General features: G+C 63.7%; 2 protein-coding genes across 7 annotated transcripts; one reads left to right on the top strand and one right to left on the bottom strand.

The window, feature by feature from the left end:
- Positions 1-3848: 3848 nt before the first annotated feature.
- On the bottom strand, positions 3849-6396 carry PSCA (prostate stem cell antigen). The gene is made up of 3 exons (XM_047783128.1): positions 6282-6396; positions 5220-5327; positions 3849-4559 (listed from the first exon to the last, which is right to left on the bottom strand). Exons 1-3 carry the CDS (start codon positions 6331-6333, stop codon positions 4342-4344), a joined length of 378 nt encoding a protein of 125 aa, XP_047639084.1. The 5' UTR covers positions 6334-6396; the 3' UTR covers positions 3849-4341.
- A 5293-nt stretch (positions 6397-11689) lies between these two features.
- JRK (Jrk helix-turn-helix protein) lies at positions 11690-17046 on the top strand. 6 transcript variants are annotated; one of them, XM_047783123.1, is made up of 3 exons: positions 11713-11755; positions 12904-13109; positions 14405-17046. In XM_047783123.1, the coding sequence occupies exon 3, from the start codon at positions 14755-14757 to the stop codon at positions 16321-16323; it is 1569 nt and encodes a 522-aa protein (XP_047639079.1). In that variant the 5' UTR covers positions 11713-11755; positions 12904-13109; positions 14405-14754; the 3' UTR covers positions 16324-17046. The 6 variants fall into 6 exon arrangements, with proteins under 6 accessions (XP_047639077.1, XP_047639079.1, XP_047639078.1 ...); XM_047783122.1 differs by lacking the exon at positions 11713-11755 and adding an exon at positions 11762-12360; XM_047783125.1 differs by lacking the exon at positions 11713-11755 and adding an exon at positions 11762-12360 and having other exon boundaries at positions 12904-13094.
- The last annotated feature ends 6662 nt before the right edge of the window (positions 17047-23708 follow it).

Below are 23708 nucleotides of genomic sequence, written 5' to 3' on the forward strand. Positions count from 1 at the left end.
TTCTCTGCTCCAGAACCTCCGGGGGCTCCCTGCTTCTGCAGGGGGACAGCTCCGTAAGCGGTGGATTCAGGGAGCATCACCGTCTGGCCCCAATACCCTTTGTCAGTCTCCGTCTGTAACCTCATTAACCCTCTGCCCACATTCTCCCCTTCCCTCCTGAAGGTCCTGGTAACCCCAAGTTCATTTCCATGCCCTTTGCCCCTTTAGACGGAGAGGGCGGCGCTAGTGAGTGTAGATGACTCAGCAATGGACTCAGAGCTGTCTGGCCTTAGGCACTGGGGACTCCAAGCCCAGTTCCTCTTCTGCGGGAGGCCCAGAGATAGCCAGGCCCACTCTCTCTGCTGGCCCCCAGGGCTCCCCTACAGCAGCGTTTTGCCAGTGACCCTGGAGGCTGCCTCCTTAGGTCTGTACTGGAGTCCCCCGATGGGTGGGTTTAAAGCGCTCCCCAGGGATTGCTGCCGTCTGGGCTCTGCGAACGGACTGGCAGCAGCTGGACTGAGGCAGCTGGGCTTTAGTCCAGTCCACACCTGGCCTGGGCTTGGGTGGCGGGGTTCCTGAAGGCCCCCTGGAAGAAGGAGCTCCTGGGGCGGCCTCCCGCAGCTCGGTCACTGTCAGGCAGAGGCTGAGTTTTCTGCGTTTCTGGCTTTGCTTCTGGTTTTCCTGGGTCCCTGGATCTGATTAGACACTCCCAGGGACAGGGAGCTCACTCCCTATCAGGACAGGTCCAGTGGCTCCCTCCTTATCGGGACAGGTCCAGCCCTAGGAAGTTCTAGCAGTAAGAAGGCCCTTCCCGCACACGGCTCACACTTGTCTCAGAAGTGGTCTCCCTGCCCCGGCTCGTCTCTGAGCTGTCTGTCCCGGGGTGGGCTAGCTTTTCAGTGCAACGGAAACACCTCTGACTCAAACCCAGCCTAAACCCAGATCGGGACGTGAACCCATGGTTTTCTAATTAGAATCGCTCACCTGGCGTCTGGACTTAGGCTCAGGTTCTTTGTGTCTCAGCCCAGAAGGACTTCAGCGCGAGACAAAGTGATAGGCAAGAAACAGATTTATTAAGATGGGACGCCTGTGAGAGATGCAGGCGGGCGGGCGCGGAGGCTCTGCCTCCGGGATGGGGCACACTGCATTTTTATAACCCAAGGAAGTGGAGGGGGAGACTGCCTCGTCCCCGTCCCCGTTCTTTGAGTCGATGTCGGCTTCCATCACTGGCTCCTCCTTCGTATCCGGTGAGGGAGTATTTGACCCTATGAGGGCGAAAGAGGCCCGGCAGGGGACCTATTCGAGTCAGCGGGAGGGTGGTAACAGATGCTGAAATCTGTTGAATCATCTCAGGTTTCTGTACAAGGAGCGTCTCCTGCTTTGGAAGGTCTCCTTTCCCTTCAGTTCCTGTCCCAGGCCCTAAGGATCTTTATCTTGCTGAACTTGAACGCAGGCCTGATTTTATGTTTCACTTAATGGACTGAGGCGTGTCTTGTGCTGTGATGTACGGTTTTAGAGTTAAGCAAGGCTGCTTCGTCCTGCTGGCTTTCTGACAGTGCTCTCCCAAAGCTCCCTGGATTTCCCGCTCCGTCTGTGGTCCCCGGCTGGGCCTCCTCCAACTACCTGTGAAACTATCCTACCCCATCCCTTCGGCACGATGAAAAAAGTGGCGTGTCCTGGGAGTTCCCGCTGTGGCCCGGCGGTAACAAACCCAACTAGCATCCGTGAGGATGTGGGTTCTCTCCTGGCCCTGCTCAGTGGGTTAAAGATCCAGCGTTGCCACTCAGATCTGGCGTGGCTGTGGCTCTGGCGCAGGCCGGCAGCTGCAGCTCCAGTTGGACCCCTAGCCTGGGAACCTCCATATGCCGTGGGTGCGGCCCTAAGAAGAAAAAGAAAAAAAGAATGATGTAATGACGCATCCTTGGAGCCCCCCCGCGGCTGCTGCTCTGAGAACACAGCCTTCTCGTCACCCGCCTTGTCCTGTCCCCCAGGGCAGGGGCCTGGTTCTGCAGGTGTCAGTGCAGGTTGGGAAATGGGGAACCAGCTGGGACCTTCCACGGCCGCTGCCTGCAGCCTCCTCACACCCACGCCTGAGCTTCCTTCTGAGCTGCTTCTGCCCAGCACGTGTTCACACCGCACATGATGTTCCCTCCGCCAGGGGCCCTCTCCGCCCATCTTCTCCTCCCCTGACCCCGGACTGGCTGGACCCCCGGGCCCCGGTCTCTCTGTGCTTTGACACAGATGCCAGCCATAGCCGGGCAGCGCCGTCGCCCGTGGAGCTTGCAGTCAGGAGGTCGGTGCCTGGTCTGCCTTGCTGTTTGCCCAACCCCAGGGCCAGCAGATACCCGGTGCACAGAGGGTGCTCAGAAGGCGCAGATGCAGCAGGGACCACGCCATCTCTGCCCCACCGCCCGCCTGCTTCGGTCCCACACGATGGATACACATCTTGCAGTGGGTCACTGGCGTTTCCTGGGGTCTGGCGGGAGTGCCCTCCCTTGGCTCTGGCTTGCAGTATCCAAGCCCTCGGAACCACGGAGGGTGCAGGAGCAGTGGAGGGGCACTCCCGGTCCCCTTGGCACCTCAAGGACTCTAGTGTCTGGGCAGTGCCAGGCATTCCCACCAGAGGCAGGCCTACAGCCTAAGTTCTAGTGGCCACTGCTTGGGGTCAAGGCTCCAGAGCAAAGAGGAGCAGGTGGAGCGGCCGGAGAGTGGTCGGCACCGGTACCATCCCTGCCACACCCAAGATCTGCCCCAGGTCCCAGCAGCGCCCCGAGATGGGCTCAGATCCTGGTGGCAGCAGCTCTGCGGGCTCTTCTGGCCCAGCCCGAGCACACCTCAGTCACCACCACGTTGCCGTGAAGGGGCAGAAGCTGGGTGCTGAGGGTGCAGGCCCGTTGTCCTCAGTGCCGGCCCAAGGTGGACCTGAACCTCAGGTCTATAAAAAGGGGGTGGTGGCCCGAGCCGAGGGTGACTCTCCCACAGCCCAGGGGCAGGAAGCCAGTGGTGCCTAGTTCCCCAGATGACTCTGGAGGAGACTAAACCCATTGCGCCCCCACTGGGGCTCTTCTCTGGGTGCCGTCTGGGCCGGGCCCTGAGGTCACGTGATGTTCAGGCCGTGGCCCGTCCTGGTCCAGGAGCAGGGCGGCCAGGCCAGAGGTGGTGGGTGAGGAGCAGTCGGCACTGGGGCAGGGGTGGGGCTCGGGTGCTGGTACGGGGACTCCGTCTTCCCGGGGTCACCACCCTGGACACAGGGGTGTGTGGGGCTTGCTGGGCCCCTGGCCTGGGCTTCACGACCCTCCCCCCCACCAGGTTCCAGTCCTGCCTCACCCACCACCACCCAGTGTCTGGCAGGGGCGGGAGGGCCGTCCTGGGCCGGGAGCAGGGCCTCGACCCCTGGGGTCCGCCCCGGACACACGGTGTGAAGGGGGCACCCTTGCGAGGGGAAGGGCTGTCCCGTCAGGGTCAGGGAAGCCAGCCCGACCCTGGGGAGACCCTTTTATAGTTTGACTGCAGGTGTGCAGCCCTTAAGAGACTGAAACAGCCACCCAAGGGTCTGAGCCCCTCCCGCCCAGAAACGCCTCCACGCCTTGAAGTCTCTGGGTCAGTCCTTATGGCAGAGAGGGGTCCCAGTGAGCATCGAGGCTCAGAGAGGTTGGGCAACATGTGCGAGGCCACACAGCAGGAGCCAGGGGGCCCAGAGATGAGGCCCTCCCTTCCAGGGGTCGGCCATTTGCTCCCGCCCAGGCCGTAGATCCCCCCACGTGGCCACACGGCCACAGCCACAGACGTGGGCGCAGGTGCCGACCCCACCCAGCCCTGGAGCCCAGCGCTGACTTCAGCCTGGGGGACACGCAAGGCCAGAGGCTGTGTCTGCAGCCAGGCTCGTGGGCCTTTATTGAGGACCTGCTGTGTGATGGGGCTGCTACCCCGGGACCCCCGGACATGAGAAAATGGTCTCCCCTCCCATGTTCATCGCTTGGGGCTCCCAGGGCCTCATACCCCTGTGGCCCCAATTCTGCTCAGAGGGGTTCACCTCTGGCTTTTGGGGGCGCTCCTGAGAGGTGCTCCATGCCGGGTGCGGGGGAGCCCGCGCAGCTCAACGGTGGAGAGGGTGGGCAGGAAGGGCTTCCTGGAGGAAGAGGTGCCTGAGCGAGGGTTAAGGGGTGGGTTGGAGTACTGAACAGTGGAGACAGCTGCCACCCAGGGCCCAGGGGTCTGCGGGGCGTTCCCGCATCACCAGCGCCCAGAAGGCCGGGCAGGGGGGCTGGCAGCCAGGGAGTGCTGGAAAGGGCAGCTGGGCATCGCCGACCTGAGGCAGGCCCAGGAGTGTGAGCAAGGGGCACAGCGGGGTCCTCCTGGGTCCTACAGCTGGCGGGGGCCCCCAAGCAGCAGCCCGCCAAGAGCGGTGAGCAGCGTCAGGGCGCCGGCGGCGGCGGGCTGCAGGGCATGGGCCCCGCTGGCGTTGCACAGGTCGGTGGAGCAGCACGTGACGTTCCTCTTGCCCACGTAGTAGTTCTCCGAGCCCTCCTCGCAGTGCGCGCTGCAGCCCTTGCTGATGACGGTCAGGAGGCCGACAGCACCTGCGGGAGGGGCAGGGCCCTCGGGGCTGGGGTGCGTCCGGAGACTCGCCCAGCTGGCCGTGCCCCAGCTCCCACGGCCCCCACCTGTCCCTGCTCTAACCCCACCTCTGGAGTCAGCCTGGGTCGCCCTCGAGACTACAAGCAGGGTGCGGGCAGGGCCCGGCCTTCTCCACGTGCCCGCGGCTGGGGCCCCCGGACCCTCTGCTGGCACCAGAGACGTTCAGTGGCTGAATGAATGCAGGGCTGGGTGGACGAGTGACGGACGGGGAGCCCGGGGCTGATGGATGGACGAGTGACGGAATGAGGGAGTGATGGATGGAGGGTGGATGGGTGGGTAAGGAGTCGGGGCTGGGGGACGGATGAGGGATGGGGGTGGATGCGGGGGTGCTGGGGGGATGGATGGATGTGTGGGTGGGGGGCTGGATGGATGAAGGATGGGTGGGGGCACAAGGGGTGGGAGGACGAGCACTGTACTGTGTGGACAGGGGGGAAGCAGGCGGGCGGACGGGTGGGCAGAAGGATGAACAGTTCTATTGAAGGGACTGATCTCAGGCTCTCTTGAGTCCCGGCCAAAGCGGGGAAGGGACACGGAGTTGAGGGGACGGTGCAGGGGGCAGGGCAAGGCGCAGGGAGGCCTGCGGGGGCAGCAGGGCCACTCACGGATGCGTTCGGTCCAGCACTCCGTCTCGGAGCGGCTGCAGTTCTGCACGTGCAGGCAGTCCTCGTTGCTGACCTCGGCCTCGCAGGAGTAGCACTGCAGGGCGGTGCCTGCAGGGGGCAGGGGGCTCAGAGACTGCCCAGCCTGCCCTCCCATAGAGCGGGGCGGGGTGCGGGGGGAAGCACCTCATTTTCTCATCTGTCTGTCACACGGAGCCAGGAGCTCTGTCTGGTGGCTTCCGCACCTCTGGGGCCTCCAGGGAGGGCGCTACGCCCGAGCCAGTTGCTTGTAAGGGCCTGTCACGATGCCCCAGAGGGACGGGCGCCGGGCAGGTGAAGGCGGGTGGACAGGATCCTTCCTGGAATTGCCTGTGCCCCCGGGCCACCCTGCCTCCCTGGGTTGGGAGCCTGTAGATGAGCCCCCGGCTGGACCTGCTCTGTCCTGGGGGGGGGGGCGGGGCGGGTGGCCCCAGCTGTCATGATGCAGGGTCTCCTCCAGGCCAAACAACAACGAAGCTGGGATCCACGCCATCCCAGTGCCAACAGGCTCTGTGTGGCCAGCCCTGGGCTCTGGCACCACCCACACTGGCCAGCCCCAGTGGCCTCCGGGCCAGAAGAGGACCTCGAGGCCCTGAGAGCTTTACTGGCCACCCAGGGATGGTGGGCTGGGGGAGACCAAGCCAGGCCCGAGTACAGATGGGAACAGTGCAGGCTGCACCCTCCCCCAGGGACCCGCGCTGCCCTCGCCGCCCACCTTGGAGGCTGGCGCTGGGCCTGGGGAGCAGGACCCAGTCATTCTTCCCTCCACGGCCCTTCTTCCCTGTGCCCTGTGTCCCCGCAGGCTCTCTGCACACCCTTGTCTGCCTGCCTCTCCAGCAGCCAGCCTGGCCCCACTGGAGGGACAGTTAGAAACAGACCCAGGGCCCTGGCTGCGCCGAGAGCAGCGGGGCTCCTCCTTCCCGCCGCTGCCCCCTCCTCCTCTCTCTCTGCCTCTCTGCACCCCCCCAGGGGTCCACAGCCCAGCCCGCTCCCCTGGCCCTATCCCGTGGCTGGTGGAGGTCTCACCTGGCCGCAGGGCCAAGCCAGCGGCTAACAGGGCGAGGAGGACAGGCTTCATGGTCACGGGCAGGCAGCGGGCAGCTGACCGCGGGTGGTTTTATACTGCTCTGCTGGGGCGGGGGAGGTGGCTGCCCACGGTCAACACTAAGCGACAAGGGCCGGGGTGGGGCAGATTCCAAATGTCCAGCAGCCGCCAGGCCACACCCTCCTCTCCCTTTGTCCTCTTTCTGCTTCTGGAAGGCAGAGCCTGCCCGTGGGCAGGGGCCACACTTCCCAGCCGTGGCCAGGTCTCAGCCGGGCCGGGGTGAGGCCCAGGCCCCCATCTCCAAGCGCCCCAGACTCCATCACCCCTTTGGTCTGGGAGCCAAGGCTGAGGGGCACCTCGGCTCGAAGACCAAAAGGCTTAAGGTGCCACGGAGGTGACAGGCCTTGATCAGTGTGGCAGGCAATTAGCAGAGCTCGGCCCTGGGCTGGACACTCTCCACCCGGCTGTGGCCCTAAGGACCCTATAAAGGCTTCCGCCGGCCAGGGCCTGAGCTGGGGAGGTTCAGAGGTCAGCCACCTCTCTGCCTCACCCTGACGCCTGGGCCGAGGTGGCAGGGGCTCCCTTTCCTGACGAGCCCCTCCCATCACGCGGGCTCCCGCCAGCCTCTGGTAACCGCCTCTGCCCCTCGTTCCTCGGTGCCTGGGCAGGGGGTAGTCCCTGTTTTCTCTCTCAACCTGACCCTCCCTCTGTCAGCAGCCTCCCTGGGCTTCTGGAGGGTCTGGCCGGGAGCTGGCGGGCACAGGCCACACCTGCTGCCTGCTGGCCCCAGCGCGGCTCTGGAGCTGACCGTCCCTCCCCCGCGGGAGGACGCCGACCAGGCCCTGCGGACGGCCTCAGCGCCTGGATCTACCCCTGGAAGCCGGTCCAGGGTGTGTCGGACACAGGGAGGATGTTGCCAAGGAGTGAGGCAGGGGCCAGGGGCTCCAGCTGGGCGGGCCCGGGAGCAGGATGACAGGGCAGGGGGCGCTGGGGTGGCTGGAGAGCCGGGGTCCCCCCACCAGCCCCCGACTCCTCCCACCAGGCCAGGCTCCGTTCCTCGGATCCCGGGGCCCAGAGGCGAGGGGAACACGCTTGAGGTCACACAGGGGTGGGGGTGGCTCCTCACCCGCACCCCTTCCTCGCCTGCCGCCCACCTGGAACTTTCTCTCAGAACAGGCCCAGCCCCCAGCCCCTCGGCTCCAGAGCCTCACGTGGAAAGTAAAACATTTATGATTTCACTGTTTCCACGTGGGGCTGTCTGTCTGCCCCCCATCACCAGGGCTGGGGTGCCCTGGACTGGGGCCCATCTTATCTGTTTGTGTTCAGGGCTCTTAGCACCTAGCACCAGGCTGGAACATTCATTCTTTAAATATTGACAGGTGCTTAAATGTTTGTCGATCTGATTTGATATGAAGTGATTCCTGGAGTCTGTAGGTCTCAAACAGGGGTGTTTCTGTGCCAGGGGATACGTGGCCGTGCCCGAAGACATTTTCCGTTGTTCTAACCGGGGGTGCTCCTGGCTCCCAGGGGTGCAGCGCAAGACTGCTGCTCAGCACCGTGCAGGGCACAGGGTGCCTTGGCAGGGCCGTGGGCTGAGTCTGGCCGAACCGACCAGAGCCAGGGGAAGAGGCTGCTCCAGGCCGTGGGCGGGGGGGGGGGGGGGGGGAACCAAGCCGGCAGGACCCGTCTCAAGACTAAAGAGCCCCTGACCTCTGCTTTGCCGGGGTGGGACCCGCCACCCTTCCTTCTGATTTGTCCCCTTGTGATGGGAATGTCTGTCCCGGGCGGGCCCCACTTGTATCTGGGGGCACGTAGCTTGTCTGATTTCATGGATTCACAGTCACAGAGGAATTTGCCAGAACACCTCCTATCTCGACTCTCAACCACGTCTGGTAGAGATGAGGCCTGGGCTTTTTTTTTTTTTTGGTCTTTTTGCCATTTCTTGGGCCGCTCCCATGGCATATGGAGGTTCCCAGGCTAGGGGTCGAATCGGAGCTGTAGCTGCCAGCCTACACCACAGCCACAGCCACACGGGATCCGAGCCGCGTCTGCGACCTACACCACAGCTCACGGCAACGCCGGATCGTTAACCCACTGAGCAAGGCCAGGGATCGAACCAAAAACCTCATGGTTCCTAGTCGGATTCGTTAACCACTGCGCCACAACGGGAACTCCAGACCTGGGCTTTTGACGTTGGTGTTGGTGAGTTAAGGCGTTAGGAGTTGCTGGGATGAAAAGAGAGTGCCCTGCGTGTGAGAAGGAGAGGGGAACCTGGGGCCGGGGGCTGTGCTCTGAATCGCCTCCTCCTCCGTCCACACGGCGAAGCCCTGCCCCCCAGCGGCTCTCAGAGACCTGGCCTCTGGGAAGTCATCGGGGTTTGATGAGGTCATGAGGTTGGGGACCCATGATGGGACTTGGTGACCCTGTAAGACGGGCAGCAGCTCTCCCTCCACACGTGGGGGTGCAGTGAGGGAGCCGTGTGCACAGCGGGAAGCCGTCCTTGGGGGACCCGACCGTGCCGGTCCCTGACCTTAGACCGCCAGCACCCAGAGCTGTGGGAAAAAATGACTTGTCTACGGCGACCTGACTATTTTGCTGTGGCGGCCCAGGTTGAGACAGATGGTCCAGTGGTCACGGCTCAAATACGGACGCCCGAGAGACAGTTCTGATCACAGTGAGATCTGACTCGGCCCCAAGCGGAGCCCTCACTGGGATCAAGCCTGAGCCCCGTCCCCTGCCGTTCATGCTTTGGGCACACACTGGCACAGCCCCTGAGCCCACTGAGCCGGGGCCCTTTGGCGGCCCTGCTTTACGGGAAGGCCTGACACAGAGGGCAGCCCCTGCAGTCTCTCCGCTGGGCGGCCAGGCTGAGGGTGTGGCTGAGCTGTGACTCACCCGTAGCCCCTTCCTTCCCTCCGCCCTGTGGCCACCCCTGGGACTCCAGACTCTCCTGTTCCTTCGTGGCCCCCACCGGTGGCGTTCCCTGGAGATCCTGCCTGTTCGCATAGCTCGGGAGTTTCCCTGATCTCCCCAGAAGGGGAAGCCGGCGCAGGAGGACCAGCGGGGGCGGGGGTGGCCCTGGGGAGGCCGGGTGGGCAGCAGCAGACCCCGCCTCACAGGGTTACAGAGCACAGTGGCTTGCTGGGGCTGCCGCACGGCCCCACCCACGCTTGAATGGACATCATTTTTGGATAACCCACTATTTTATGCGGAAGAATTTTTTGCTTTTTGGTCTTTTGAGGGCTGCACTCCAGGCACGTGTAAGTTCCCAGGCTTGGGGTCGAATTGGAGCTACAGCTGCCGGCCTATGCTGCGGCCACAGCAACGCCAGATCTGAGCCACGTCTGCGACCTACACCACGGCTCATGGCAACGCCGGATCCTTAACCCGCCGAGGGCAGCCAGGGATCGAACTTGCATCCTCATGGTTACGAGTCAGGCTCATTACCACTGAGCCACCACGGGAACTCCTAGAGCAATTTTTTAAAAGGAAGATGGGATGCTAGTTGCAAAACCACAGCCGGGAACCCCTTTCACGCTGGGAGACACTTTCCTGTGATTGGTCAGTTGCGGTCTGGGGGCCTGAGCCTGTGCGTTGGGGCAGCATTTGGGGGCGGGGGAAGTGCCAGGCTTCATGAGACCCCGGGGATGTTCTCCCTTCCCTCCTCCCTCCCTGGTCCCTCCTCTCTGCCAGAGGGGACTCAGTCCTTGAGTCAAGGCCCTCAGGTCCGAGCATGATGGTGGGAGCATCTAGGGGAGCCCCTGGCAGGTTCTGGGGGATGCCTATGATCCCGTACCCACGAGGTGGCAGCAGAGTGTCACAAAGAGAGGGCGCGGTGGCGTTCCCATCCCTACAGTGGTGAGCGCGGAGAAGGAGACAGGCTAGGCAGGAGGGGCGTGAGCTGAGATTTAGAAATGCTGGGCTCGAGGGGCCTGTTAGAAGCCTTTGTGGGAACGCTGGGTAGGGCTTGGGCGTCTAGAGTTTGCGGTCGAGGTCCTGGCAGGAGACATGAATTTGCGAGCTGCCTGACTTGGCTGGTTTGCAGAGCCATGAGGCTGGAGGTGATCCCAGGAGTGGGTGTGGATAGAGACAAGAGCTCATGTGTGAAGCTGGCAGGCTGGGAATCGGCAGGGGAGGCTGAGGAAGGAGGACCAGGGAGCGTCCTGGGAGCCCAGGGCAGAAAGTGAACCGAAGGGGAGGGAACTAGTGAAATCTATCTCAGTTCCCCGTTGCTGCTGTAAAGGACTGTAAACTTGGCTTAAAGCAACGCGCATTTATTATCTCATAGTTCTGGAGGTCAGCAGTCTGACATGAGTCTGATGGAGCCTGATGTATTTTATTTTATTTTATTTTTTTAAATAATGGGTTTTGTTGTTGTTGTTTTGTTTTGTTTTTTTTGTATTTTCTAGGGCCACACCCTCGGCATACGGAGGTTCCCAGGCTAGGAGGAGAATCGGAGCTACAGGTGCCATCCTACATGACAGCCACAGCAACGCAGGATCCTTAACCCACTGAGCAAGGCCAGGGATTGCACCCACAACCTCACGGTTCCTAGTCGGATTACGTTACCCACTGCGCCTCGACGGGGACTCTGCGTCTGATGTATTTTAATGAAGATGTCAGCAGAGCCGGTTCCTTTCTGCATGGCTCCTTGCCTCTTCCAGCTCCCAGAGGTCCTGCATCCCTTGGCTCTGGGCCCCTTCCTCCATCTTCAAGGCCCACACTCCACCCTGTGTCAGCCGTCACATCTCCCTCCGCCTCCATCATCACATCCTTCTCCCGCTTCTGTGCCCCTTCCTCCTCTGAGGACCCTGAGCCCATCCTGATAAACAGAACCCTCACCCCTCCCAAGAACTGTAACTTAATTGCATCTGCGAAGTCTCTGTTGCCACGTGAGGTGACCCAGTCACGGGTCCTGGGGACTCGGGCCTGGACGCCCTTGGCTGGGGGAGGGGGCCCTTCTCAGCCCATTACAGGCCTCCTCCAGTCTCTAAAGATTCAGATTGGCCCACAAGCAAAATACCCTCAGCCCATCCCAAGCCTCCAAGAGTCTCAACTCATTACAGCATCACTCAAGTCTGAGTCTCACCCAAGCCTCTTCAGCTCAGAAGTTTCAAGCCTTACCCTCCAAGGCATCTACGCAGGTGTGGATGCTGCGGCCCCAGAGGAACAGAGCGCGAGCCGTTGCGCTCCGCCTTCTCCCATCAGGAGCGCCGAGCCGACGCTGCCCTCGTGCCACCCTCGCCCAGGACAAGAGGCCCCGCTCCTTCGGCCCGGCGCTGGACCCATCCCCGATCCGCAGCCCCTGGACGCCGCGGGCCCGGGAGCCACCGAGACGCCGAGTCCTCCGGGCGGCCTAGAGCGTCCCGGAAGTGGCCGGGGGAGGCGGAGCGGCGCGGACCGACGGGGGCGGGGCGGCGCACTTCCGGCCAGCGGCGGCGGAGCGGGGCCGCCGGTGAGTGGGGTGCGGACCTGGGGGGTGGGGGCGGCCTTGCTCGGCCCGCAGCGCCCCCGAGGCCGCTGCGCGCGCGACCGAGGCCCGGGTTCGAGCTGCTGGTGCTGGAGCGTCCCCGGGGGCCCCGAAACGAGCTGGTCCCTCACAGCCCCCCTTCGAACCTGGCGGTGGCTTCCGCCCGAGGAAGGACCGGCCTCGGAGCTGCCATCCCCCCCGGAAGGCGCCGGCCTGAGGCTTCGCTGCTTTCTTTTCTCATTGGTTTTTGCCCTTCTGCCCCAGACGTGTCTCTGGCAGAGGAACGCTCTCGAAACAAGCCTTTCCCCTAACCTGAGGCTTCTTCCAGCTTCGGGCTGCCCTCGCTCCGGGGGCCCCGCACCTGCGCCCGCGAGGGAGGGGGTTTGCCTGGGTAGCTAACTGCCTTCCCTCCAGGACATTCTCGGGGCGCACCCCCATGTTTCCACACCCTCACCGATCCCTCTTGCCCCTCGAGACTTAGTCCAGCTCTTTTTCGGGCCAGGATACTTGCTTCTTCAAGTATTGATCGACGCCCCCCCCCTCAACCCCCGCCCCACCCGCTACACGCTACTGGCTGCTCCCAAAGAAAGGTGATTTCTCAGCCGCCCCCCTGCCCCCCTCAATTCCTCAGGCTCTTTTCCAAAGACTTGCAATTCCTCGCTTGCAGGAAGGGGCAGAAGGGTCCCCCCCCCGCCCCCCTCTTCTCTCCTGCCCCAACTGCCCCCTTCTGCCCTCCCCCTCGGGCACAGGTGGTATTGGTGATAAGCGCCTGAATTTTTCTTGCTGTGTTATGTTATCTTTTGGTTTAAGAAGTTGTTTCAGAAGAAATACCTGAATTTCATTTTTAAAGGAGGGTCTAGGCTTACCAGGGGGCGGGCATGTGTTCAGCTCCCTTGTATTAGGCTGCACTGGTCAGGCGGGAGAAGCGTCCACAGCAAGCTGGTTTCTGGTGCTGAGGCTCCTTCTGGTGTTTTTTCTGGCCCCTCCTCCTCCTCCTGTTGTGGTTACACTCAGTCCGTCACAAGTGACCGGGGGGGGGGGTGTCCCTATATTTCCTCCTGGCTTTTGCATTCAGGTATTAAAAGTCTTCTGAAGGAGGGATTCGACCTTTAGTGCCCCCCTGCTCCCCACAGGGCCCGGCAGTGCACCGTTGCATCGTCACCCAGTAGATAGGATGAAAAGCGGTCCCTGAAGGACCAGCATCCCCACTTTGCAGACCCGGAGACTGAGTCAGAAGAGGGAGAAGACGGGCCTCGAGCTGGCTGCTGACAGGCCTAGAATACGGATGTTCGCTTCTGTCAAGCAGTGGCCTCAAGGGCTCCCTGTTAGTGTCCCACGTGTGAGTAGTCCTGCCGCCTCGCCAGCGCTGCCTCGCCAGTGCCAGCCGCGGTGTAAGGGCTTCGGAGGGAGGTGCGGCAGGGAGTCCCTGCCAGCAGTGCGTCTGTGAGCGCGCCTGCCTCTCCGCCGTGGGTGCGGTGGTGGGCGCGGTAGGCTGCCTCCGGGACCATCAGCCCCTCCTCAGGGAGGGGATAAGCTGGCCGGGAGGGAGAGGACAAGCCTCACTGCAGGAGCAGACCAGCCGGGGCCAGTTTGGGCTGGAGGATGTTAGCATTTTGCTGGGTGGAGTGTGGCGCGGCCACGCGGAGTCCTGCAAGGCTGGGGAAAGCTTGGGGAAACCGTCCCAGAGGGGTGGGCTTGTCAGCCGGAGGGGACCGGGCTCCTCAGATCTCCGTGAGGATGGAGGACCGGCGCTGATGAGAGACGCTCAGACCCGGGCTCTGCTGCGGGCCCTGTCCTTCATGCTCTCCTAGCAGCTCTCAGCAAGGTCGGCGTGAACGCGGACTTTACTGCTGCTGGCCCCGGGCGCCGGAAGACAGTTCTCAGGCTTTTGTCTCCAGGGTGAAGAACTCATTCATAGAGCCTCCTAGACGAAGGCTTCCTCGGAGGCCCCGCTCTGGCCTGGCTCTTCGCTGTGTCCTGTGTGTGCGTTGTTTGCATGCTCCCTGGTGACTGTGTGTGACCAGAGGCGTCTCAGCCTCTGAGCATGTGGCTGTGGGGACCAGTTGTTGAGAGACTGGCAGTTCCTCCCAGACCTGTTTTTCTGGAAGCACCTTGGGGCCTGCTGTTGGAGAGGGTTTGAGGGGCCTTGTTTCAGCAGAGGTTGGCGGGCTCCTCAGCCCTGGAAGTCTAGGGGGAGTGCAGCACCTCCATCCCCTGCCCGGCCGCTCTGGAGGGAGCCGGGGGTTTGTGCAGGTGGTTAGGGCAGGTGGCCCGGTGAGCAGTTCGAGCAAGAACGGTGGGAGGTGGCTCTGCGGTCACCCAGCACTTGCGACTTCCTGGCTTCGTTCAGTGGCCTTGCCCTTGGTGTTCTCCTGGGAGGCCAGGCTGTCCTGAGATAGCCACTTGGAATTTGGAGCCGTGGCAAGGGACTCAGAGGTCACTTGTGGAGGCTGGGACGTCCCCCAGCGCCTGCCTCTTCTCCGCATTGCCTGCCGGCCAGCTCACAGGTTCATGTCTCTGTGTCGCTTTGCCAGCTCCCCCCCTCCCCGTGTGTCTGAAGCACCGGGGACCCGCTCCCAGTGGCCCAGGCGCATGCTCTGTAACGTTTTTCTTTCTCCCCTTTCTGCTTTCCAGCTCCTCGGGTACCACGGGTGCGAGAGAGGCCTGATGGCTCAGGCGGGGAGACCTCGCTTAGCCGACGACCAGCTCCCGGGGCCTCTCGACTTTCCGGTTTGAGCTTGAGGGGAGGGGCTGCCACCGTCCCTGCAGAGAGGCCGGACGTTCCAGCCGCGGGGGAGGGCCGAGGGCCCGCTGGTCCCGTCGCGCAGAGAAGGCCTGGAGCCTGGAGGAGCCGCAGGGAGGGCAGGAGGGCCCTCGGCTCGTGGCGGCCGCACGTCCGCAGGACGGGGGTGGGCAGGGGCAGGGCGAGGCGGGGACCAGCCCCCGCCGAGGCGCCAGCGCCCTCAGCCGGGCCAGGCCCCCCCATGGCCGCGAAGCAGGCTGCCGGGAGGAGCCCCGGGGAGAAGCGCAAGCGCGTGGTGCTGACCCTGAAGGAGAAGATGGACGTCTGCCGGCGCCTGGAGAAGGGCGAGAGCCGCAGGGCGCTCATGCAGGAGTACAACGTGGGCATGTCCACGCTCTACGACATCCGCGCCCACAAGGCCCAGCTGCTGCGCTTCTTCGCCAGCTCCGACTCGGACAAGGCGCTGGCGCAGCGGCGCACGCTGCACACGCCCAAGCTCGAGCACCTGGACCGCGTGCTCTACGAGTGGTTCCTGGTGAAGCGCGCCGAGGGCGTGCCCGTCTCGGGCCCCATGCTCATCGAGAAGGCCAAGGACTTCTACGAGCAGATGCAGCTCACCGAGCCCTGCGTGTTTTCTGGTGGGTGGCTCTGGCGGTTTAAGGCCAGGCACGGTATCAAGAAGCTGGACGCGTCCTCCGAGAAGCAGGCGGCCGACCACCAGGCAGCCGAGCAGTTCCGCGGGTTCTTCCGCAGCCTCGCCGCCGAGCACGGCCTGTCCCCGGAGCAGGTCTACAGCGCCGACGAGGCCGGCCTCTTCTGGCGCTGCCTTCCGGGGCCCGGCGCGGAGGGCGGCACGGGGCCTGGCCTCAGGCAGGGCAAGGACAGGCTGACGGTCCTCCTGTGCGCCAACGCCACGGGCTCCCACCGGATCAAGCCCTTGGTGGTGGGGAAGCGCGGCGGCCCCCGGGCTGCCAAGGGCGTCCAGCCCCTGCCGGCCGCGTACCGGGCGCAGGGCAGCGCCTGGGTGGACAAGGAGATCTTCTCCGACTGGTTCCGCCACATCTTCGTTCCCGCCGTGAAGGAGCGCTTCCGCGCCCTGGCTCTGCCCGAGGGCAGCAAGGCCATCCTCCTGCTGGACGGCTCCCGGGCGCACCCGCGCGAGTCCGAGCTGGTGTCCGAGAACGTGTTCACCGTCCTGCTGCCCGCCAGCGTCGCCCCCCTCCTCCAGCCGCTGGACCAGGGCATTCGGAGGGACTTCATGAGGAACTTCGTCAACCCGCCCGGCCCGCTGCAGGCCTTCCACTCGCGCTACAGCGTGACCGACGCGGTGCTCAGCGTGGCCTGCGCCTGGAACGCCGTGCCGGGCGCCGTCTTCAGCCGGGCCTGGAGGAAGCTGTGGCCCGAGGCCGCGCTCGCTGAAGGCTCGTCCTCAGAGGAGGAGCCCGAGCGCCTCAGCACGAAGCCTCCCGGGCAGCCCTTGGCGCGCCTCCCCGGGCCCGGGGGAGGCGCCGCCTCCTACCACGGCGGCGGCGGCGGCGGCGGCCTGCCCGGGAGCGCGGGGCCCGCGGAGGAGGGCGACGAGGCGGCCTGGGAGCAGGCGGCCGCGGCCTTCGACGCCGTGGTCCGCTTTGCCGAGGGGCAGCCCTGCTTCACGGCGCAGGAGGTGGGGCAGCTGTGCGCGCTGCGCTCCGTGTTCGTCAGGCAGCGGCAGGTGCAGCGCCAGCGCGGGGCCCTGGCGGCCGCCGTCAAGCTCGAGGCTCCCCCGGAGCACTGCCCATTGCCCAGCTCGTCCACAGCAGGCGAGGACTGAGCTCCCTGGGCCCGACCTGCCGTCTCGGGGCCACGTTGCTCAGTCCGGCCGGTCCCGTGGAGGCTTTGCCGTGTTGCCTGTCCTGCCGCGTGGGTGCGAGGAGGTCTTCCTGAGGGGCCCGCCCAGACCGGCCGGGCACCAGGGCCCCCAGGGGCCGAACCCAGGCCTCGTGTTCGCCGGCTGAGCCTTGCCGTGTCCAGGGGAGATGTCCGTCTGTCCAGGCGGGAGAAGCCACCTTCAGCTGACTTGCCACCACCGGTTGGATCGGGGCTGGCACCTCCCGAGGTCCAGTGCTGCCTCCCACCACCCTCGCTCTGCTGGTCTGGGGCGGCCCTGGTTCCCGCAGGTCCCCAGGGCAGGACTCAGTCAGGAACGAGAGTCTGCGTTGCCCTGCCGCGGCTTTACAGGCCGCGTGTCCCCGTTTCGGTCATGACCCCACTGACAGCACGAGTCTGCGAGGCCCTCCACGTCGCCAGCCAGCAGACCCCATTCCTCGGGCTTGAACCCCACGAGCCGTGTGCCGACTCCGCCTCATGGTAGAATTGACCCCTTAAAGCCAGCGGGAGCGTGCGGCCTGGGTGCCTGTCACCCGCGTGGGACCACGGGGTGCTGCCAGGGTTTTAAGCGTCTTGACCCTGAGTCCAGCGTACGGTCCGCTGTCCCTTGTCCCCCAGATTGTCACATCTCCAGCCTCTGCGTTAATAAACCTGGACCAGCCCTTCAGAAGCGAGTCTTGGGTTATGTAACGAAACAGCGAACCAGCTGCTCGGGGTCTGGCAGTGCTGAGCTTGTCTTTTCAGCCCAGAGCTGCGTGTGGGGAAGCCTGGCCGTGCCAGCCAGTGCAGGCGGACGGCTACTTTTCCTGCGGGCTCCCGGCCTCTCGCTGCCGCCGGGGCCCTGGCACAGAGCGCCCCTTGGCCGCGGTGGTCACCCTCTTCGAATGCCCGCGAAATGAGTGGGTTTTTCTGTGTTCTTTTCGCTGCTTTGCCTTGAATTCCGTCCCCTTCTTGAAGTCGTGTCACGGCAGCTGAGTCAGCACAGTTTGCGTTCCTGTTTGCTCTTGTCCCCAGAGCCCCCTGTTCCCCTGAGAGCCGGGGGGCGGCAAGGGCTTGCGTCACCGTGGGTTGCTCCGCAATCTTACATCTTTCCGGGCACTGTGGGGACGGTCGTGGCCACGGTGGCTCCGCGCCGTGGGCTGGCGTGTTTTTCTGCTTTAAGCGCGTGGGAAGATGTGAAAGCAACACAGGTTGTCTCCAGTTCTGTCGCTGGTTCTTTGGGCCACGTCGCTGCCGTGCTGCGCGTCTGGGCTCACACGTGGGCACCGTGTGCTTTCGTGCCTTTGGGACCTTGTGCGCCCCCTGTGCCCTAGAGGTGCAGCTGCGAGAGGCGTATCGGGGTGTGATGTCGGGGTCGGGCCACTGGAGAGCCTCCCCCCACACCCCTGACGGCCACCATCCTGGACATGCGCACCCCCCCCCCCCAGCAGCACCAGTGCACTCGTCCAGGGCTCCAGAGGCCTCCTGGGCCTGTTGTCTTCCCGGTGCTCGGAACGATTCAGCAGCCCCGGGACTGGAAGGAAGCTGCCCCCAGGCTCACAGGGTCCCCAGCTGTGTGGGGGGATCCCACAGTGTGAGGAGTCCAGAGGCCCCGGTGCTGGACGGGCTGCAGGTGCCTGCTGCTGCCCACCAATGAAGGAAGGCTATTTCCTGGGCACTGCTGCCCCGCCGGGATCCCGGGGGAGGAGACCAGGGTCGGAACAGGCAGTCCTGCCGGGAGCACCTTCCCGAGTGTGGCCAGGCGGAGCCGGCCTTGGGGTTGTGTAGGAGGAGTTCAGGCCTCGGCTGGGAGGTCCCAGCTGCAGAAGGCTGATCCCACTTACACGGGTCAGTAGTTCCTGTTGGGGGCCGGAGGGGGCAGGGGGCGTCGCAGGAAAGATGGTGCAGGGGAAGCAGGCGGGGCCTGGGCGCCTCAGTGCGTTGTTTCCATGTAAGTATCATTCGCCCATCTGATGGACGGGGTGGGGGGGGCATGGGGGAGGTGGCCGGGGAGGAGGGTAGAGGATGGAGGGATGAGAAAAGGACGGCAGGCAGTTGCAGGCCCTGCTTGGGCCTCTTCCAGTCAGTCCTACGCTGTCAGCAGGCAGAGCCCTTTGGAGGTGGCTCGGGGCCACGGTGTCTCTGGAGGGGTTGGGGTTGGAGGCAGGGATGCTCACTGCTTCTGTTCCCGGGAGGCTGTGGCTCAGGCAGCGGAAGTTCAGGCCAGCAGGACCCACCCGCACTGCCTCCTCCGAGGGCCACCTCAGCAGCTCCGGGCAGGAGGCGTCCACGGGCACCCGCTTCCGTGGGTTTTCTTGACGCGTAGATGTGCGTGTGCTTCCCGTGCCGTTCAGCACATGGAGCACTGTGTTATCACGTGGCTGCCGTGCGCTGGGCCCTGTGCTCAGACAAAGCCCCATCCTGTTTCCAGGGAGCACAGGTCTCCCGGGAAGGGCAGCTGGGGAGGCCAAAGTTCCGATGGGGACGGGGAAGGCGGCTCGGGGTGGGGGTGTGAGCAGGTCCAGGAGGGCAGTAAAGAGGCCAGCGTCTCCGGTCTGCTTCAGTCCAGCCAGCAAGTCCAGGAGGGTGATCCAGGGTGGAGCAGGCTCCTGCCATTTGTCACCTGGGCTTTCATCACGCGTTTGGAGGCAGCTGCTGCAGCCCCCGCAGCCGTCTGCTTCCAGCCTGCAGGGAGCAGGAGGCGCGCCTCTTCCTTTGCTGCTTCCGTCCCTGGGCGGGGCCCAGACAAGGCACCCCAGTGGCAGGGGACTCTGCAGGGCCAGTGTGGCCCTGAGAACAGGGAAGCGCGCGCTGGGGGGCGCTTAGCCGTGAAAGCAGGCCAGGCCTCCTGCCCCCGCGCCCCAGCAGTCATCCTGGGTCACAGCCACCATCACTTGTGAGGACACGGGGGCAGTTTGACAGGGAGAGCCCAGGATGTGGAGCCTGGGCCTCAGCTCACTGGGCGGGGCTTCCACCCCGAGAGGCAAGCCCAGGACCCCAGCACCAGAGCTGTGCCCAGAGGGTTTTCCCAGGGGAGAAGTGACTGTGGGACAGAGAGCTCCGGGTCCTTCTGCCAAGGAAGTAACTTGATTCGCGGCAGAGTGTGGACAAGTCCAAGCCTACAGGTGCTCTCGGAAGACAGGCGTGTGGAGAAAGGCCGGGCGGGTGGGGTGGGGTGGACAGCTGCTAGATTTGCTGGAGACACGAGCTGGACTGAGCCGCCGACAGGTCGGGAAAAGCTGCCAGCTCTGTTCTCAGCGTCCGCTCCCTCAGAGGAGCCAGTTGGATTGGGTTGGTCTGAGAAGCGGTTTATTATGCAAACCACAGTCAGCCAACAATGAATGGAACTTAACAGCTAGGCGCTTGCAGAGACCACAACCCCTGGCATCCCGGGGGCTCTGGGCCGCCCGAGGCCACACCCCCGAGATGCAGCATCAGGGCTCAGTTGGGCTGCAGGGGGGCTGCTAAGATGATCCAGCCGAACAGTAAACAAAGCAAACAAGATGGTAACGAGTTCCAGTGTGAGGGGACCAGTACCTAGAACTGGCCCAACATACTAATTACCTCAAAGGACCGGCCTCCAACCAGAAATCACAGACCAGCAAAGAAGCAGGAACATACGGCTGCACATCATATTGTTACAAAAAAGCAGGTAGCAGCCACTGCCTGTGAGAGTGAGATGGATTTAACAAGACAAGACCCAAATTGGCCCCTATAAATAGGGTAAAAGAACTAAAGGAATCCGTGGTTCAAAAAGAGGGAAAGAGGGAGATGCAAGGATGGCGTGTCAAGTAGAGCATATCAATAAAGAGGTTAAAGTTACTTTAAAAAGCAGCTTCTGGCGTTGAAGACTACAGTAATTACGAGATGAAAAATTCACAGGAAGGGTTCAGCAGTAGGTGTGAACTAGCAGAGAAAGAATGACGTTAATGCAAATTCAAAGAAGCGGGGCCAAGGAAGAAAATGGGAGACCCCGCTGAGCACACCACACACACGTGATGGGAGCTCCGGGAGGGAGGGAGGGAGAGAGCGGGGGACAGAGAAAATATTCCGAGAAACGGACTGAACATTTCCTGAGGTTCCCGAAAACACTCATCTACAAGTCCAGCAGGCTCATGAACGCCAAGGAAGACAAATACAAAAGAATCCACAAACAGAAACTCTCCTGTAAACAGCAAGAGAAAAATGACCCATTGTCACAAAAGACACCCAATAAGATTAGCAGTTGACTTCACGTCAGGAAGAGTGGAGGCCACTGGCAGGGGGTCGGGGGATGGGGGTGACTCCACGTTGTCAGAAAAAAGCCAAGAATCCCATACCCAGCAAAGCCATCTCTCAAAATGGAAGTGAACTAAAGATGTTTCAGATACACAAAACTGAAAGAATTTGTTGCTAGTGGCCTTGCCTTACAAGAAGTACTGAAGCGCTTTAGGCTGAAAGCAGGTGACCCCAGATGAGAATCCAAATCCACAATTAAAAAAGAAAAATGGGAGTTCCCGTCGTGGCGCAGTGGTTCACGAATCCGACTGGGAACCATGAGGTTGCGGGTTCGACCCCTTCACTTGCTCAGTGGGTTGACGATCCGGCGTTGCCGTGAGCTGTGGTGTAGGTTACAGACACGGCTCGGATCTGGTGTGGCTGTGGCCGTGGCGTAGGCCGGCGGCTGCAGCTCCGATTCAACCCCTCGCCTGGGAGCCGCCGTGTGCCACAGGTGCAGCCCTAAAAAGCAAAACAGACAAACCAACAGACCCGGAGCAGGAACGGTAGTGACGTCATGATGCGAGCCAGCGCGTGCGCAGTTCTTAGCTGGTCTCAAACAGTTGGGTGAGACGGAACAGCGTGGCTGTGACGATTGACAGCGTGTGGCAGGACCCTGTAGAAATAGCCGAGGAGGTGGGTGGGAACAGGGATCCTGGGCTAAGGCAGCAGTTCCAGGTGGTAACTTGAATCCCCAGAAATGAAGGTTCCGGAAGCAATCAGAAAGTTAATATAACAAAAGTTGTAAATACATCTGTTAGCTGCTTTAAAAGGCAGAGGGTTCCGTGAAACGGGCGGAGCCAGTGAGTGCCCGTCCCAGGCGCTTCTCACTGGAGGTGTGTGTGTCAGCCTGACCCCGCTGCACCCTGCCCGGCCTGGGCCCACTACAGACGCGGGGCTGAGGCCCAGAAGCCGTGCGCAGCATCCGAGGTGCTGTACTGCCAGCCCAGCGGCCGCCTCCAGGAACCTCTCAACCTGTGAAAATAAGCAGCAGCTCGATCCTGACCCCTTTGAGCTGACACCCGAGCGCCTTGTCCTCAGGCCTCCTCTGGGTTCCGGGCGGCTGGTCCCCCTCATCCCACTGGAGCATCTGGCCGGGGCGGCCACAGAGTCTCCCGAGGAGCCAGGGGACAGCCGTGCTCGCCGCGGCGGATGGAGGCTGAGCAGGACTGCGCAGTTATCCAGACTCTCCCGTCTCAGTAATCTTGCCTTCGGGTTACATCCCTGTTTGGGGGCTAAAACATTTCCTTTGATGGCGTGGACCAGGCTGCTCCTACGAGCGCCCCCACCCAGGGCAGGTGCGCTGCCCATGCCCCCTCCATCCGGGGGCCCAGCACCCTGCCTTCACTCTTGCGTCAGCAGACACTGGCCCCCACGCCACCTTTGGGGGTTTCAGGTGGAGCCTCAGCCCAGGGCCTGAGGAGACCCCCTCCCCCCCAGCCCCAGAAAGGAGCTTCAGCGGTGAGGGACCCCCTCTGGCTCTGGGCATGGAGGGCTGGCTCTCCACGGTGCGCCAGGACCCTCCCCTCCGCAGAGGCGGTCCTGCCTCCTCCCCAGCCCCAGCCCTGGCTGACACCCCGTCCTGGGACCCTGGGTGTCCACCCCGGTGACCACCCCTCTAGGTGGGGCTGGGTCCAGGTTCACACTGGTGCCTGTCCTGAGCTGGGCTTGGAGGTCAGCAGGCGCCCAGGACAGCCCCACGGGCCTACACTGAGGCTCCGTTCAGAGCCTGTAGTTGTGGCTGTGGCCATTTATTGGGGCTTTATCGAGGCCCTCCAGGTCCTGGGGGCTGCCTGGCCGGTGGGACAGAGGTGACTAGGATGAGGTCTCCACCCTCATTGTGGCCAGAGGACAGGTAGCCCTGAAGCCGCTGGGCAGAGGCGGGGGACTGCCAGACCCCCTCCAGTGGGGCCAGGGGCAGGCTGCCGTTTAAGGGCCTGGCTTCCTCCTGTTGCAGTTTGTTGAGAGATGCCCCGAGGCCACAGCCCCCTGGTTCAGGCAGCTGCCAGGTGGGTGGCTCCTGTCCCGGGTGTGGCTCAGCTCACTGTCCTCCTGGGTCAGCACCTCCCAGACACTCTCCTGGCCTCGGGGGCATCTGGCTGTGCTGCATCAGCCTGGACCCTGCCCTGAGGGGACTGTGGGTTCTGCTGTGCCTGGGTGGTCCCGCCAGGCGCCTCTGTCCAGGCACCGCCAGCCATGGTGCCTTTCACTTTCAAGGGACTGGATCTGGACACTGTGACCCACGGGGCCGCCTTGCTGAGGCCCACTCGTCACATGGGGTCCCGGCCCCTGGTCGAGCAGATGGGCCCTTGCCCGAGTGTCGGGAACCACTTTCAGGGCCTGGCGTCGCCCGGACGGGGGCAGGTGTCAGCGGCTCTGGGGGCCCCTAGGCCAGTACTGCCCAGTGCCAGCTGGTCAGGAAGGGTGCGGTGGCCGGTGGACACCATCAGGGCGGCCGCAGAGCACCCTACCAGTGGAGGGCTGGGGCCTCCATGCCCGCAGGCTGGCGGCGGAGGCCCAGCGGTGGCCGGTGATGCCAGCATACCCGGCTCAGGGCGGGGGGGGGGGGGGGCTGATGCCTTTGGTGAATGGTTTCCCAGGACAAAGCAGGGCAACTGCAGCCCCCGGGGGGGGGGGCACTGGAGGCGAGTGTGTGCATGCCCCCACAGCTGGCCCAGTGCCTTGGCTGGGATGCGAGACACCCCTGTGGGAGGCTGAGCCAGGGGGACCCCCTCAAGGCCTCCTTGGTATCGGGGGGCCCTCAGGGGGACTGAGAGGCCCCCAGGGGGGTGCTCCCTCCCCCAGGGGCCGGCCTCTCCAGGGAACAAGGAGCAGGAGAGCGCAGATGCCGGGCGGGAGGGGCCGGGGCCCCGTCTGGGTCTCTCCTCCGTGTCCTGGCCCCAGGTCACCCAGAGGGAGGCCTATACCCCAGGGTGCTGTGTGGGTGCCTGGGCCGTGAGGCTGGGGTAGCTGTGGGAGGGGCATCTGGGGCCAGGAGGTGGTGGCAGTTGGCTCAGGGCTTCCAGGCTGGGCTGTGCCACTTCCCTCAGCCACCCCAATACACCAGACCCCCGGGGACAGAGGCCCTGCCAG

Source organism: Phacochoerus africanus, chromosome 6 (assembly GCF_016906955.1).
Source record: "Phacochoerus africanus isolate WHEZ1 chromosome 6, ROS_Pafr_v1, whole genome shotgun sequence".
NCBI lineage: Eukaryota > Metazoa > Chordata > Mammalia > Artiodactyla > Suidae > Phacochoerus > Phacochoerus africanus.